The 18,320-nt window shown below is 38.0% G+C and overlaps 1 protein-coding gene across 2 annotated transcripts in view; it reads left to right on the top strand.

The window, feature by feature from the left end:
• Positions 1 to 17,509, top strand: part of gpr158b (G protein-coupled receptor 158b) — a 60,281-nt gene extending 42,772 nt beyond the window's left edge. For both annotated transcript variants that reach the window (XM_051869506.1, XM_051869517.1), the window contains exons 7-11: positions 396 to 634; positions 6,350 to 6,488; positions 11,966 to 12,071; positions 12,196 to 12,342; positions 13,391 to 17,509. In XM_051869506.1, the coding sequence (XP_051725466.1) occupies positions 396 to 634; positions 6,350 to 6,488; positions 11,966 to 12,071; positions 12,196 to 12,342; positions 13,391 to 15,133 (2,374 nt within the window). In that variant the 3' untranslated portion in view covers positions 15,134 to 17,509. The remainder of the gene's footprint in view (positions 1 to 395; positions 635 to 6,349; positions 6,489 to 11,965; positions 12,072 to 12,195; positions 12,343 to 13,390) is intronic.
• Positions 17,510 to 18,320: the final 811 nt, after the last annotated feature.

Here is an 18,320-nt window from a genome sequence, read left to right as displayed (position 1 = left end):
TTTATACCTAGTGGCTGAACAGAAGAGGGAAAGGATCAGTAAACAATGAAGAACATGCTGAAAGCTTCATTATGTGTAATTCTGCATGAAAATTATATATATATATATATATATATATATATATATATATAATTTTCAGAATACTGTAAAAGTAGATTTTATCTCTCTATAGATTTTCACTGTAAATTGCAATGTATTTAACAATATTTCTCTGTATATGCTAAGATAACATAGTTCTAGACATATGTAGTTACATACATTTTACACTTAGTTTTAAAAATGAAAGAAACAACAAACAATTAAGCTCTTGCTGAAATCTACATGAGCGTTGCTTTAATTTATGTTTGTATTTGTGTCTTTTATGTTTGTGTCTCGTCCTTCCTTCTGATACCAAGGGTTTTAAAAGTGTTCCTGTCACGCACTGCCCAGCGGATCCCGTACATGACCAGCTGGAGGGTTCTGCGTCTGCTTGCTGTGATTTTGCTGGTGGTTGTGTGGTTCCTAGTGGCCTGGACCTCAGCCGTATGCCAGAACCATGACACCCATCATTCCCTCATTGACATCGGTGTCACCACAGAGGGCCTACAGTTCAGCATGTGCCTACTGGACAGCTGGGACTACATGATGGCTGCTGGTCAGTTCTAATTCTTATATTCATTCTACTCGAACCAGCATCAGAGAGCAAAATACACACAGCAGCCCAAAAAGTTTGGACTTCCATTATGACCAACGCAATCTACCAAGAAGCACAAATGAAAAATAATGTAGCATGGCAAACAAAATGTTCGGATAACAGATAACTGTGTCCATCCCTTTTCATTGATAATTTTTCACTGCGAGTATTTAGTAAATCTTGACAGTAGTTTTTTACACCAAAAGAGGGTTTGCACTGGCGGAAACTTTTAGTATATATGGCCCTCAAACACAATTAATCAATAAAATACCATTAAATGAGATGCAGATTTTAAAAACCAGTGGCACTGATTTAAACAAAGATCATATGATAGCTTTATAATAATATAAATAATTATATTATATATGAATAGAACATAAATAATGAAGTAGATGATGTAGAGGTCAGTATTTTTCTCTCATGTAGGGTATTTGGCGGCAACTACACGTCTGCCTTCTTCATTTGTGCTACCAGCAGCCTCAGACAAGGGAAAATGAGGCAAGAATGTCAAATTCTCATGGTTACAGATGCAACTTTGACAGAGGAGATGTGTGGTCACACAGCATTTAAGGCATGAGGGTGTGAGACGTGGCCAGTGATGCAGAGATAGTTCTCTTTGACAGCTTGAGTACCTTTAGCTTACAGCATGAAGCAGGGGAAACTGGAAACTGCCCTCAAAACTCATGGAATCTTTTCATGCACACACACACAAAGATGTTCTCACTTGTATCATTAATGTGGAAGATTTGAATGGAGAAGGACAAAGATACAGGCTATATTTTCTGTACTTCTTTGTCCTTTTCGAAAATACAAAACAGTCTCAGTTCACTCATTCCTTATTCATCCCTTATTCATCCACTCATTCCTTATTCGTTAGGCAAAAACATTTAAAATTTTGGATGAACTATTCCTTTAGCACAGAGTTATAATAGTTAACTAAAACTAAAAGCATAAAAACATTTTCGTTACTTGAAATAAAATTAACGTTAACTTAAATATAATAAGGGTGGGTAGAAGTACAAGTCCGGGCTTAGTCAGGAGGCCTTTCTGTGTGGAGTTTGCATGTTCTTCCTGTATTGCTGTTGGCTTCCTTCAGGTGCTCCGGTTTCCTCTACAATCCAAAAACATGCAGTATAGGTGAATTGGAGACACTAAATTGCCCATAGGTATCAGTGAGAGTACAAGAGTGTGTCTGTGTGTGAGCCCTGTGATTGACTGGACATCTGTCCAGGTTGTCCTCTGCCTGTGGCCCTTGACGCTGGGATAGGCTCCAGCATCCCTGTGACCCTGCAGAGGATAAAGCAGTTTGTAGAATGGATGGATGGATGGATGGATGGATGGATGGGTGGATGGATGAAATAAATGTTAAAAAATGATTTTATTTCAGGTAGTTGCCAAAGAAAATATTTCTCATTTTCATTTATTTTAAAGCTGCAGTCCATAACTTTTTTGGATAAAAATGATCCAAAATCAATTTTTGAGCAAGTACATAACCAACCAGTGTTCAAAACTATCTCCTTACCTTAGCCCGATTCACAACAGTAAGCTTATAATAATGTTTTCTAATTCGGGTGGTACTGGTGGGTTTCCACGGGAAATTCGAGCATGCAGCCGTTCGTCTTTGCGTCATTATGTCACATCTGTTTATGTAAGTCCCAGCTAGTAGGCTATATGGCATGTGGAGGCAGCGGATCATTTATAGCCTTTTCTCACAGCAGCTGGAATAATTAAACTTATCATTTTGATGCCGGACTGTAATCCACAAAGGTCCAAATGACAGTATCATCATTAACAACTGGAGATTCACCCGTAGTCAAAAGCAAAAGACTGGGAACTGCGGAGTGGCTACAGAAATTGAAATCTACAGGTAACGCTAATACACACTGAATACACATAGTCACGCAATTCTGATGTTGTTAACATTAACAATTTGAGAACAAAGTATAACAATAATAATAATTTGCATGGCTCGATGTGATCCGAGCTAAGCGATCATTAGAGTTAATCACCATATTCAGTGCGATTTATTCTAATGCTTTGTCTCTCAGTTGGTCTGAACAAAAGTGTCAGACATGTTACATACATGTTCAGATGACATTTTCCAGTGAAAATTCTTATTTTGGTCATAATTCCAAGACATAGAATCTGTGATTCCGAAGTACAGTATCCACACCGATGTGGTGACTGACAGCAAACATTAGATTCATCCGCGCTGAGGAGCCGTGCTGATGCACAACCCAGTAAAGATGATAATTCCGCAAATATCTGCAATTGCCGGTTTCAAACAGAGATGGCGACAAAGAGGCAAAATTATGGACTGCAGCTTTGATGTACTAAAATAAATAAAACGTCCTAGGTTGTATATTTAACCCAGTTCCCTGAGAAGAGGAATGAGATGCTGCGTCTGGTATTGACCAGGTGTGGCAGTGAGATTCAGCGTCTCATTCCCCTTCTCAGAGAACCGGGTTGCATACGCATCCTAAAATGTTTCCTTTCAAAATGGAACTTCGATGCTATGTTTGGCATTGACGCCATGGGGAACCAATACCCACTATGCCATGCTGAGGGAATGCCTGCCTCACTAAGCTGTGAATATAGCATAAATGGACTTTATGTGGCTACCGAGCCGGAGTCAGAAGCGTTTCAACCCCATGGGTGCATCCCATGTGACTCATATTACGCTTCTTCATAAGCAAATATACTAGGAAAGATCCCCTAGCTTCTACACTCTACAGCAAGGGAAATTCTCTATGCTCTACAGCAAGGGAAATTACGCCTTCCTCCCTCCCTTGTGGGACAGGTCTCCACCCTATGACCCAAGAGCAGAGCTCTAAGGGGAAAATACCCAATATATGCCAGGCATATCTCACCAGTATTTGGCAAGGCTTTTAAGGAGCAGCCTACTGCAGGGGAGCTTCTACTCCATTTTAATGACCCTAGAGTGATTAGGGGAGAATAGCTCATACCCTGACTTGAGTAAAGGCACTTCTCCAGGACTCAATATAAATTATAGAATGCTACAATGATAAGGAGGGATGCCATCAGCTTTCCACCTCTACTTATCAGTTTGTAATACTGATCATCCCTATAGAAGCACCCCACCAAATGGGATCAAATATCCCTTCTTCCAGACCCAATAACAGCTGGGGAGGGAGGTAAACAAAACAGAGGGATTCTTGTGAATTGCCCATTATAGTTCCGTTCACCCTGCTGCACCCTAAGGGGTACTTGAGCAGCCTACCAAAGGGAGCATGCAGGGTGCTAAATACCTCAGTAATTAGTATTGCCACTAATCCAAGGGGGAACATACATACTTACCCTTTACTCAGGAAAGGGAGGCAAATGAGAGCAGGACATAATGCATTTTGCCCAATAATTCTCGTCACCCATGCTCTGAAACCCAAAGGAAGCCACAGAGGAGCCTAGGCTCTACTTAAAGACCCCAATATTTCTGGGGGAGGGCAGCCCATACCCTTCCTTGAGTCAGGCCACTCTACCTAAGACCCGCTATAGCTAGTGCTTCATCTTTTTCTTTAGCACTAAAACATAGTATGCGACAGATAATAAGGAGGGACACCCCACAAGCGAAATTCCTCTACTTATTAGCATTGTCAAACCAGGGCTATAGCAGAGCACTCATCAAAGCACCCATCCAAAGCGGAGCATACTGTACACATCTGTACTTCAAAACACAACAGTAGTTAGGGAGGGAGATAAATGAAGTAGAGGGAACCACCCTCCGGCAGCACTCCAGAGAGGAAATTGGGTGGAATTCATGGTGTGCAGGGCCCCACATCCGCTGTTTCCATAACCTGGTTACCGGTTGAATTTATATTGATGGATACAGTCAAGTACCACTCTATAGTTTTTCACATTAGAAGCTGTTTCACCCAGAAAAATGTCACAATACAGAAGTCAAGTCGGCCATAACTTCCATTTTAGCTTGTTCTGCAGAATACTATTAGAGGGTTAGTTCACCCAAAAATGAAATTTCTGTCATTAAGTACTCACCCTCATGTAAGGTAGTAAAGACATTGTTAAAATAGTCAATGTGACTGCAGTGGTTTAACCTTAATGTTACTAAGCGACGAGAATACTTTTTGTGCGCAAAAACAAAACAAAAATAATGACTTTATTCAACAATTTTCTCTCTACCCTGTCATTCTCCTGTGCAGTTTATGTTGAAAACACATTGCAGCGCTTCCGTGTTCTACGTCAGAACACCGACTCTGTGTTGGCCAACTCATGCATCAGCATCACGCGCATGCGCTATGGTGCTCATGTGAACAGCGTTAGCCAATACTGAGCTGGCGTTCGGACGTAAACACGGAAGCGTTGCACTGCGTCAACATACAACATATTGACCTAATGACATAAAGTAATATTTAGTTGGATTTGGCCCTTTTTGAACTAGGACTTGACCTGGACTAAAGGAACTAAAACTGAAATAAAAATGTATCAAAACTAAATATAGACAAAAAAAAAACTAATAAAAGTGGGAAAAAAACACTACAAATGTATCAAAGCTTAAATTAAAATGAAAACAGAAAATATAAAGATAACTCAAAATATTAATAAACCTATAATATAGGTTATACTACAATTACACAATTATACTAAAATAAAACTGTCGCAAAGCGGTATCACCGTTTTATTTATTACTGGACTTTTAAAAAAGTCAATTGGCAATTTCACAAAAGATAAATTGTCTTGAACAATGGTGATTATCCTTCAAGTGATCAGATTATGAATGAGTGTTTGCAAAATCTAGTTTAATTTATAAAAAAAAAAAAAAAGAACCACTGCCTCCAGAGATATGAAAGTAATATTTTAAAACAAAATGAGATGAGAAAGGAATAAGGAATTTAGTGATTCAGATTCCAATTCCATTTAGTGATTCTGGTTCCCATAGCGATTGCATTAATAATTATTTTAGTACTTTTGATGATTCAGTGAGTAAGTCAAGAACCACTCTGGCTGAGTCAATGAGTCGTTTGATTGATTCATATTGATAGCTCATGAGTTTGACACCAATGGCTGCATCTAAAATCACATACTCTCTGTGAATTTACTTCAATTTTCTCTGTTTTTTACTTACTAAATAGTAAGGAATTATGCCTATTTGAGTGCAGCTAATTTGTGAGTCTTTTTGGACAATCCATTAAAATTAATGTTTTAAGATTCATGTTGGCATGCAACCATTGAGTTGTGTTGTCTATTTATATTCATTCTCTCTCATTATATTCACATCAACCTGCAAAAACAAATCAGCTAACCAAATATTATGCTGTAGATTCAGCAGTGATGCAGGAAACACTGTCATAGTATTTTTGTATGGTCTTCAGTCCACGTAGGTGGAAGAATACAAACGTCAAGAATGGAGATATGGAGAAGGGTTCTGGATTCCTAACCCTACTGCTTACTTAAAATGTGAAAAAATAATATCAACTTCAAATACTAAAATATATTTTATTTTTTAAGTTCAAGGTTGTTGTTGTCTCAAATGTCGCCTTCAAGATGTTCATGCACCATCGACTTTGAGTGAAAGAGAGAAGGAGGCGAAAACAGCCTTTTAGGCCGTGTGAAATCACATCTTTTCAGCTGGCATTCCCAGACTTGACACACTAAATAATTAGTGACGGCACTGTGCTGTGTCTCCTTGTGTTCCTGTTCTAGCGGAGTTCCTGTTCCTGCTGTGGGGCGTCTATTTGTGCTATGCTGTAAGGACCGTGCCCTCCGCTTTCCACGAGCCTCGCTACTTGGCAGTCGCCATTTATAATGAACTTCTCATCTCTGCAATATTTCACATCATTAGGTGAGCAATGTGCATTAGTTATGAGTAGCAACAGCAGAAGCATGATTAAGATGACATGCTTTCCATGTTTATTCATGAGGTGGGCTGCTTTATGAGCGGAATGCAACATCATACTTGGGGAATAACATGAGAGCTGAAATGCAAATGAAATACAAACTGGTTCATCATGTGCAAGGAGTTCGTCGTAGTGCAAGATACCTAATAAATCGAGTAAACCAATGAGCGCTGCATTGAACGCAACCTTGGGTGGCACTCAACCCACAAATGGAATGGTAAAAATTATGGTTATTTTCGTCTATGGGTCGTTAGCAATCTGCTCACTTTAAATCAGATACAGAGATAGTTCATTTAGATTGCATATGTTTGAATGAGTCAGAGAGAGAGCGATTGTGTGAATTACCTTCGTCTATGCAGCGTTTCTATATTAATAGTGAAGCTGTGTGTTGAATTACTGGAAAGCGATGCTTCCACCTGGTTGCTGAGAAATTTAATGTAGCATTGTAGCTGCGCAATCTCTGATCTCTGTGTGCAAGTGACTGTCTGTATGTGTGTGCATCAATGAAGCCGTACAGTAATGAAGCGAATGACATCATAGCTTTATGGATGCGGGCCTCAATCCACCCAGGCCCACATGCACATACATACCCAGATGCTATCGCACTAGCTTGCCCCAATGTTATGCCCATTTCATGATAAAAAAAAAAGAAAACATTCGCCAAGAAGATAGCTGGTGAAAACAGCTAAAAATGGTTAAATCAAACATTTCCCTTTTATTTTTTCAGTTAGCCTTCGGTTAGCCAATTAGGACTGGAAACAATGTGACAGGCTGAGTTGTGATGTTGTGTTACATTCGATGCAAAATTATATAGTGTGAGTGAAATTCTAGGTTTTGAATGTAGAGATAATTATGCATGCAAGTGCAACTAAGGGCATGCATATTATGCTTAAAGGTTTAGTTCATCCAAAAATGAAAATTCTGTCGTTAATTACTTACCCTCACGTCGTTCTTCACTCGTAAGACCTTCGTTCATCTTCGGAACACAAATTAAGATATTTTTGATTACATCCGATGGCTCAGCGAGGCCTGCATAGACAGCAATGGTACTTCCTCTCTTAAGATCCAGAAAGCTACTAAAAACATATTTAAAACAGATCATGTGAGTACAGTGGTTCTACCTTAATATTATAAAGCAATGGGAATATTTTTTTGTGCACCAAAAAAACAAAATAACGACTTTTTAACAATGTCTAATGATGGCCGATTTCAAAATACTGCTCCATGAAGCTTTGGAGCTTTATGAATCGAATCAGTGGTTCGGAGCGCCAAAGTCACATGATTTCAGCAGTTTGGTGGTTTGACACGCGATCTGAATCACTAATTCGACTCAAAAGATTCATAACGCTCCGGAGCAGTGTTTTGAAATCGGCCATCACTAGATATTGTTAAAAAGTCGTTATTTAGTTTTTTTTGGCGCACAGAAAATATTCTCGTCGCTTTATAATATTAAGGTAGAACCACTGTAGTCACATGAACTGATTTAAATATGTTTTAAGTACCTTTATGGAAGAGGAAGTACCATTGCTGTCTATGCAGGCCTCGCTGAGCCATCGGATTTAATCAAAAATATCTTAATTTGTGTTCCGAAGATGAACAAAGGTCTTATGGGTGTAGAACGACATGAGGGTGAGTAATAAATTACATTATTTTCATTTTTGGGTGAACTAACCCTTTAACAACTTAAGGCTGGAATACACTACACAACTTTTAAAATCTGAACAGAACTAGGCATCATACACTTGCTGACTTTGTAACTGGTTACAAAGAAAAACTGGGCATCACACTAAACAAGTGAGGATCAATGATTTTTCAAGTTATTCCGAACACAACAAACACTCAGAAAGGTGCTTCGTTGCTAGGAGACACATGAAAAATGAAAACAATATGTGTACTAAATGTATTCTAAATGTGCTCAAAATATCAAACATGTTAGAAATCCTTAGACTGGATCTGAATCTTAGTCTGAAAATAAAAAAAATCTGAGTCTGTGTCCATCATACATTTCGTGATTTTCTGTAAAATCTGTCAACTCCAACTGCCCAAAATCTGCAGAACAGCTCTTTTGACTGTTTAGAACAAGACTTGTTTTTGATCAGGCATTGAGCAAGCATTAGGATTTTGCAAGAGGATAGGATACAACAAAACAATCTAAGAGCAGAAGCTAATTGCTAAAGCTAATCAGCCTTGGAATTCAACAAACAATTGTATTTCAAACATATAATCACAAGCTAAAAGATATTAGAATTTAATGAACAAGTATCACTGTCCTTTCCTTCCTTAGTTGTTTCAGTAAAGCGTTAGTGATTCTCTACAGCATGTCATCGCATTCCCTCAAGAATGTCTACAGTATATGTCAGTTACTACACCCACAAGAAACAGACTGTTTTCTTTAGAGAATGACAGTATAATACCCACATCTTATGAAACTCCAACCCACCTCCACTTATATTTACCACAGCAGTCTTAAGAAAGCTTCTTAAAGGAATGCTCAGTGTATTCAAAACACTGAACACAAGGTCTATTGACATTATTTGTGACATAATGTAATGATTATTACTATCAGTAATTTAAGATCTTCTCAGTATTTAGTAGTGCACTTAGAATAGAAGTAAACCAGATCAACCAGAGGGTTTAAAAGCAGAAATGTGAAGCGTGTACTTTTGTTAAAGTACTGATATTAATAATTCAGTAAAAACCTGTTCATTACTAGAGCTGTGAAGTTATCTAAAGCTGTCCTATTTGAAGTTGGAATACCTTTTCAGATGGATGCACTTCTTGCTGAGTACAGTAAATGTAATTCCTATGAATAGAGTTTGCTCCATGTAAACAGTTTTTTATGGATCGTTACCCTTTGTGAAAAGTCGTGTGCTTAATTGTATTGAATGTGCACTTGGAGTGTACTTCAAAGTGTATTTTAAAAAAACTGTACTTGCAGATAATATATTATTGGAATAAAAGTCTACTTAAGTGTACTTAATGAAGTAGACTTTCATGACCGTTTCTTAACACACTTAAGTACACTTAGAGCTTTTTGTAATAATGTCAAATTAAGTGTTACTTTAAAGTACACTTATTTTGATGTGTCCACTAACATAGTAAAGCACATGTGAGGTACTTGTTATATTACATTAAAGTATATTTTAGTTTACCATACTTGCTCATAATTAAAAGTAATTGTGAAATTACATATAAAGATGTATTTACGTCATAAGTGGATCAAAAAAGCACTCTCAAGTTCAGCGAATTGCATTTAATATAATTTTAAACTATAATACATTTTTATTTAGTTGCACAATGGACGTCACATCAGTTTCTGGTATGCTAAAGTTACCAGGTTTATTAGTGGCTCTATGTAGACATATATCTTCAGTTTTTCTGTGACCGTCATTCAGTGTGACACTGAATTGCAAATTTGAAAGGATTTGTTTAACATGAATTGTAGGAGTTTTGTGTAACCATGCCCCCTAAAAATGACTGAAAGTTGTCTGGGCCCCAATTAGAATGTAAAACTTAGGTCACATCAGCAGAACTTTGCACTAAACTTGTAAAAAGAAGGTGAAGACAGCTGGCCTCAGCTCAACGACAAGCACTGTGAACACAGCACTGATAAGCCACTTGAGAGAAGGTTCATAAAATATGTCTGCTGCAGACAGCTCGTGCATAAAACTACTAAGGCTTAAAATAAACCCAATTCACCCTGTTCCTGTCTCACTCTCAGTCTGTCATCTTTCAGACTGCTCTGTTGCTCCTTAATTTTTACTTTTTGACCACAGAATTCTTTTAATTTATTTCTCCAACAAAGTATAAAGTTAAGCCATCAATCTGGAAAGTGGTAGGTTCGGAAATATTTCAAATGCTAAACAGAATTTGTGATAAATTGCCTTCCCTCGAGCTGTAGTTCTTAACTAGTAGGTCACAACTCAAAAATAGGTCACATGCTGTGTTCAAGCGGTGTCAGACTGAATGTATATGGGTTGAGTGCCTATAAACACCATCATGAAGTCGTAATTACCAATGCCTTAATCTTTAATGTGCCCTTCAAGTCGAGTTGGAATTATTGTAATTACGAGATCCGAACACATGAATGAATGAGTTGAGTCTTATTTAGGAATGGGAAACTTTACAGCAAGTTCTGCTCATTTAACTGATTTATGAGGAAACAGACTTGTACGACGCATTTCCCATTATTCTCTGTGGCAGCATGAGAATGATACACAGGTAAAGAATCAATTACTCACCTAATGTGCATTCTTTGCTCTTCATTTTGTTAGGTTACTGATAAAATGCTTCCTGCCTTAGTTAAGAAGTTAAAGAGAAAGAAGGGAATTGATGTGTAATTTGAAAGAACAATGGTGGTAATGACAATTTCTTCACAAGTATGAACTTTCCAGGAGAACTTGAATGCAGTATTAGGTCTGCTCTGATAGGGCAGAAACAATGATTAAAAAAAAACAATGCTAAATCCAAATCTAAAATACAAATAGTCATAAACACATGAATAGTTAGAACAGAAAAATTATTAAGCTCAACAATGTTTAAAAATGTATATTATGCACTGTGTATTTCTCATATTCAGCAACAAACTTCAAAACTACTTCACTTGTAGTTTTTTGAACACAATATGCTTTTGCACTGAATTATTGGTTTCCAACACCATAAAACCATTAATAAACTGCACTGATATGTTTATATGCTAATTGACTGTGCACTTCTCATACCCAGAACCTTAAAAACATATTTGGCTCAGTGTTTGTTGTTTGATGCATTAGTCTGTTAAAACACATGTATGCATTGTAAAAAATCTGGGTACTAGAGCAAAAAGAATCAGAACCTTTGGCCTAGAGTATACTTGCAAAGTAAAACTACACTTGAGTTATTTATGATGGAGGTCTCATAGTGCCTAGCCGTTTTAGCAGAGTATGTTTCTCCACACTCTCATTCTTTGCCGATGTCTGCAACCCCTGCTGGTTCTGGCAGATAAGCTCTGTTTGTCTGAAAAGTGGTGATGCCCTGTTTTGATGCTTTGCCAAAGCAGCCCTTGAAAGGCGGTGTGATTAATGAGCCTGAATTTCATTACTCTTTGCATAACGGAGGAACAGTGACCTCCATTACCCCTACAACATCACCAGGATACCTAACCCTGTTGACTAAACAGCGTTTAAATAAACAGAGCAAGCCCTTAGATGTCATGCCACATTCAATTACATTTGCCCTCGTTATGCTGTTTGAAGCTCTATTTTGTGATATTTGCTCCAGATCCTAAAATGTTTCTCCCTCATTTAGCTTTGATCTGCCATTTAAAAATAAAAAAAAAGGTCAGGGGAACAGACTACTTGTGGTTGGAATTAAAGTGACAGAAGTTAGGAAAATGTCAGAAATTGTTTTTGGCACCTTTAACAAGCATTGGTCTCATCTACAGGTTCTCTCTTGGCGCTGGGCTGCATCCAGACTGGATGCTGATGTTATTTTTCATCCATACACACCTGACAGTGACAGTTACTCTGGGATTACTTCTCATTCCAAAGGTGATTATTATCCTTGTCCTTAAATCTATAGAATGTAAAATAGAAATTTATAGAACGGCTTGTGGAGATTACCACTGTCCTGTTTTAATGAAATATTCATAGATTGTTTCATCCTTCACTGCAGTTCTTGTTCACTGGAACTCATACACGGGAGGATATAGCCACAGAGGCTTATGAAGAAGAGCTGGATATGGGTCATTCAGGCTCCTGCCTGAATAGCAGCATAACATCAGCCTGGAGTGAGCACAGTCTGGACCCTGAAGACATTAGGGTAAAACCTCTTTACTGGCCCTTGATTATTTACACACATAGTTGGGTTTCCATGTTTTATGGGGACTTTCCAAAGACATAATGATTTTTATACAAACTGTATATTCTATCCCTAACCTTAAACCTACCCATCACAGAAAACTAACTACATTTTCACTTTTCAAAAAACATCACTTAGTATGATTTATAAGCTGTTTTCCTCATGGAGACCAAAAAAAATGTCCCCACAAGGACAAGGATTTTGGATATTGCCAACTTTGTGGGGACAAATTGCTAACACACGAAAGCTAAAAAATCTGACATTGCTCTAAATTGTCTGGTGTTGATTAAGGGTCTCATTCAGAATTCTTTTAAATGTTATTAAACAATCTTATTAGTGATATCTATTATCAAATATCTACTGCCCATCACAGGTTACCTGTACAAAAAGTAACAATGCAAGCTTGGCAGAGGCAGTGTTCACTTTTTATTCTAGTCTTGTGGAGATGGCAGCATGAGTATATTATAGGGTTCCCATGGATTTTGTGAAATGGATTGTTCTTTGTGAGTGCAATCACAAATGACTGGATAAGTCAATGGCCAAAAGGAGTAGAAACCCTGATATTAAAAATGTATACACACAAATCAATAAGAATGATAGATTTTTATAGTTAATATAATATTTTGTGGACTGCATAAAAAATAAAAAAATAATAAAAACAATGGAAACTTTCCATTGTTTACTGGATCCCAGACCACTAAAATATTGATCAGATCACAAATAAAAAGAGATCTGAGTCCATTTTCATGTCAAAAAACAATGTAGTTTGAATCCCAGCTCTTGGCCCTTTCTAGTCCCATCTTCCTCTTCACTTCCTGTCCATTTTCCACTATACTAACAAAGGCAAAAACACCACAATTGAATCTTAAGCAAACAAACAATGTGAATACAAAGAGAACTGGGTTCTTTTTCATTTAATAGATGTTTTAATGAAATTGTTCTTCTACAAGGGACAAAAGTATGATTATGTAGTTTGTTTGTTTTTTTGTGTGTTCCTTTCCTTTGTCAGGAGGAGCTCAAGAAACTTTATTCCCAACTGGAGATCTATAAAAGAAAGAAGATGCTGGCTAATAACCCTCACTTACAGAAAAAACGCAGTTCCAAGAGGGGACTTGGACGGACACTTATGCGGCGCATCACAGAAATACCCGAGACGGTGAGTCGCCAGTACAGCCGGGAAGATCGAGATGGAAGTGACCATGGGAGTAACAGAAGCACCCTGAGGAGAAACCCCTTTGACCCGTCTCACTCTGGGAAGTCAAGGGAAGAATCACTGAAGAGCAAGATGTTCTCACTGAAGAGATCTCATAGCTATGACCATACACATGACCAAGGTGGGGAAACCAATGGGGTGCCTGAAGATAAAATGGAGAACTCTACTACTGAGGCTTCTCTGCTTGACACCTTGATGGGCCGGAAGTCCAACAAGAAGAACCCTGAGGTGCCAAAGGTCGAGTTAGCTGAATCTACTGAGTCAGTGCCCTTAGTGTGCAAGTCTGCTAGTGCACACAATTTAGCAGCAGAAAAAAAGCCTGCACATCTTCGGACCTCAATGTTACAGAAGTCACTGTCTGTCATTGCTAGCGCCAGAGAAAGGACGCTGGGCATTGCGGGGAAGACCCACAGTGTGGAAGATGCCAGTAAAAAGGGTCTCAAAGCAAAGGACAGCACAACGCTTTCAGAAGTTGATGAAGCCCCTGAGTGTTTACCAAAAATGATCATCAGCCAGTCGGTTGAGTACACCAAAACGCCTAGTAAGATGGGCATCATGAAGCAGCAGGTGAGCGGCAGTCAGCCCTCCATTTGTTCTGAACCAGGGAAGAGCAAGGACCTGTACGACCTCTCTGAGGTGTGCCCTTGGGAAGTGGAGGAGTTACCCACTCCATCAGAGGGGAAGGCCCAAAAACATGTTTCCATTGCCCCCACCGAAACCACCACGATCCATGGGAGCAGCACAAAAACTGGACACAAGTCTCAACACAAACAAAAAGGTTTGGGCCAATCTCCTTCAAATCGCCGTCGCTCCAGAGATAAGACTGGGGACAGGGATGAAGGGAGGAAACCCAAATCACCTCTTAACCTCACTGCCCACAAAGACGCTAGTCCGTGGAACTTCGAGGATCCATCGGTCCAACCAATGGAGCCTGCAGGACTGTCCCCTGAGAGAACAAGACGCAAGAAAAGTGTCACACCCACAGATGGAAAGCCCAAGATAGTCCTCTCAGATATCTCAAAGTCCACAGGAAGCCTTTTGCAGCCTCCAGCTCTCATGGTGGATATCTGCCCTTGGGATTATGATCCCCCTGTGTCTCCCAACAAGGACAAGACTTCCAGCCCCACACACCATTCAAAGAGAAGAGATTCTTGCTCGAAAAGAAAAGGATCCTGCTCTTCCAAAGAGAAAGCTAAGGATAAAGAGGATGATAAACGAATGTCCAAGTGCAAGGAGCGGAGAAGCTCCTCAAGCAAACCCTCTGAGAAACGACGCACAAGCCAATCATCAGAGGGAGACCAAGTTGCCACAATGGCATCTGGCAGGAGAAGGAGCTCTACTAGAGACACCGCCATCAGCAGCAGTAAACGTGCTGACGTTTGTCCCTGGGAGACAGAGGCATTGCCAAGTGTTACCTCAAATGATAAACACCCTCCAACAACTGAGAACCACACAACACAAACACCACCCACTTACCTCAACATGGCTGAAGTTTGTCCTTGGGACTTTGATGAGAAGTTGTCAGGGAATAGTGCATGACACAGTACTTACAAAATTAGACCACTCCAGTGGGATTTCTGAGATGACAGATTCCATTTTTGAAAGGACTGTTCACACCAAGAAAGTTAACTGTAATAATAATTGGCTTCCACACCAACACCAGACGATAACACTCTGTATATTATAAGCGAGCGCTGCAATTATGTCATCTGCTGCTTTAAATACTCAAGCTCCTTAAAGTCGGGTGGATTCTGACAGTGTTTTTATCATTCATCAGCTGGAAAAAAAATCGTTCGTGATTCCAATGTTATCATTCCTCTGTTGTTAACGTTATAGCTGTGGTCTGGACTTTGCTATTCTTATAGAATTTGAACAATTATTAAAACTTTATAGTTATCGTTATAGTTATCGTCCTTGGTGTGCACGGGCCTTTAGCCTCATGTTCCCACTTATTTACTTAAAGTTTTCAATAAATTTGCATATATAACAAGTAAAACACTTTCTCAGAAGTTTTCAATGCTTGTTAATGTAAAATGTCAAATTCATCCACAAAATCAATTAATTTGCAAATGGTTTTCAGTTGAACTATAGTGCCTTGCAAAAGTGTTCAAGCCCCTTTCATTTTCAGTTTCAAGTTTGATAGTTTATGTATTTATTTATATTAATAATTTTTATGCGACATTTGTTTCATTCTATTTTAGCATTTCCAGAAAAAAAAATTCTAAAGGATAGTTTAAAAAATGGGTAACACTTCAATACTTCATTAGTTAACATTAGCTAACTACATTAGTTAACATGAACTAAGAATGAACAATACTTCTACAGCATTTATTAATCTTATTTAATGTTAATTTCAACATTTACTAATACATTATTAAAATCAAAAGTTGTATTTGTTAACATTATTAATGCAGTTGTATTTTAATTAACTAATGTTAACAAAGATTAATAAATACTGTAACAAATATATTGCTCATTGTTAGTTAATGTTAAAAAATGAGACCTTGTCAAGTGTTACCAAAAAAGAAAATGTCTTTTTCATAATACAGTGGATGTATACAATGGATACACTTTTCGTTTAGTTATCAGGAAATGGAAACTACACTTCCAGACTACTGAGACACTGCGTTGAAAAGTTCAGCCCCTAAATAAGAAAACCATCAATCTCTTTGAAGGATGTTTTTTTTTTTAGTAAAGAATGAAGCTTCATGTGAAAACAAACTGAATAGTTGATAATTATATAATATGAATATTATTGAAAAATTATTCTATGTTTCTCTCGATTCTTTCTAATAGTAATAATAATAAACTGCAGGAGTTTTGCTATTCAGTAAATGACAGAATTAGTTTTTAGGGTTTGAATACCTTCACAAGGCACAGTCAGAGAGAGTGGGGTAAGATGAGACACCTCTTGTATCTAGGAAGCTGCACAATTTTTATGGAGTATATTTTAAGATGTTCGTGATGGAAGCACACAATCTTAACCTTAGTTGTCACACTTTTTACTCCAGTAAATAATTCTCAGGGCAGGCTTAGTATTCATAATTTGGCTGGGGAATTGCTTTGAGGCAAGTTGAGCTTGTAAGAGATCATATTTTATGCTCTTATAATAGCAATTAATAGGAGATGTCCTGGCATATGACAACTGGCTCATCTTACCCCATTCTTATGTTTTAAAATGAATTGTAAATTAATAAAATACACAAAAACATTTCTTTACAACTTTTATGAATAACAAAATTCACCTAGTGCCCACTTAAAGTGAGCGATGGATACTTATGAGATCTGTCTTTTAAAAATGGCCTACAATCTTTTATTTCATCAGATATACCCAATGAATTGTAAAGACCAAACAACTGTACACCAGCAGTTTGTGATTTCAATCAGTTGTTTCATCATTCTCTGTAAAGCATTTTCATCAGTAAACTGCATGAATGCAAGTAAAACCAACCTACTTTTTAAATCTATGTTGAATATTAACAGAGACTTACAGTTCAAAGCATTTGTTTGATCATTGCATGGGCACACTTTGCACTGTTGTTGGTACAGTATTGTTTTTCCATTTTACAGAATCCTTTTTAATTCTGTTCTGTTGTGATTTGTATCAGTTTCAACCATTAAGTCATGTCACCCTATTGGTGATTGTTGCATCAGTGTATACAAAGTCACATTGGCTCTTGCATGACAGTAAGTAGGTCTGTCTTTTTACTGCACATGAAATTCCTAATCAGCAGGAGTGTTGTGAGTCTATTGAATATCTCAATGCAAATATACATTCCTAACTTCAGTATTATGCAGTTGTTATGCTCAATAGCGATCCACCTTGGAACATTTCTACTGTAAATATATATTGTGTGCTTCTTTGTGATAGCATGTACATACAATACTTCCTGCAATAAACATATCGTGTTCTGATTTTACTGGTTGGCTTCATGATCCTTATATACTTATATGATGATGTTAATGTAGTCCCTAATGGAGTGCTTTTTTTGGGTTTGCTTTTTTGTCTGCTAAAGAAAATCAAGACAACTCACCATTAAAGTCACATTCAAAACTATTAAGTGAGTTAACATATTTAGCACCCGCCCCGATCACCGATGGTGTGAGGACCCTACTGGAATTGCTCGGTCAATTATTCTTCTTCTCCAAAATGAATCACATTTGTGAGGGCCTAACTGTGCTCGAAAACTCATGAAACTTTGCACATGCTTTAGAAGTGGTGAAAATTTATGTCTGATATGGGTTTCAGAATTGGGTGTGGCAAAATGGCTCAATAGCGCCACCTACAAAATTTCACTTAAGCACCCTTATCGCTACATTTCACCTACAAGAATGAAATTCGGTAGACACATGTAGCCCAATACTTACAAAAAAGTCCCTGGGTCCAAAATCTGAAAACCCAACAGGAAGTGAGATATTTTGAATTTTCTCTGCAAAATTTTTGCAGTTTTTGCAATTTCCAGACGTTGTACTTTAACGAACTCCTCCTAGAGCTTTAATCAGATCAACATCATATTTGGTGAGTCTAATCTAAAGGACTTTGTGACGTTAAATTGCAAAGATCTTGAGTTTTCACTGAAGGAGGAAGCTGTTGTAACTCAGGCATTCAATGTCCGATCTGCCCCAAACTTCACACGTGTGATAAAAGTCCTGGCCTAAAGACATCTATATGCCAATATTCAGTTAGTCATAGCGCCACCTGCTGGCAACAGGAAATTGCATGATT

This window comes from Ctenopharyngodon idella, chromosome 2 (assembly GCF_019924925.1).
Source record: "Ctenopharyngodon idella isolate HZGC_01 chromosome 2, HZGC01, whole genome shotgun sequence".
In the NCBI taxonomy this organism is placed as follows: domain Eukaryota; kingdom Metazoa; phylum Chordata; class Actinopteri; order Cypriniformes; family Xenocyprididae; genus Ctenopharyngodon; species Ctenopharyngodon idella.
This window is presented reverse-complemented; position numbering and strand designations above follow the sequence as displayed.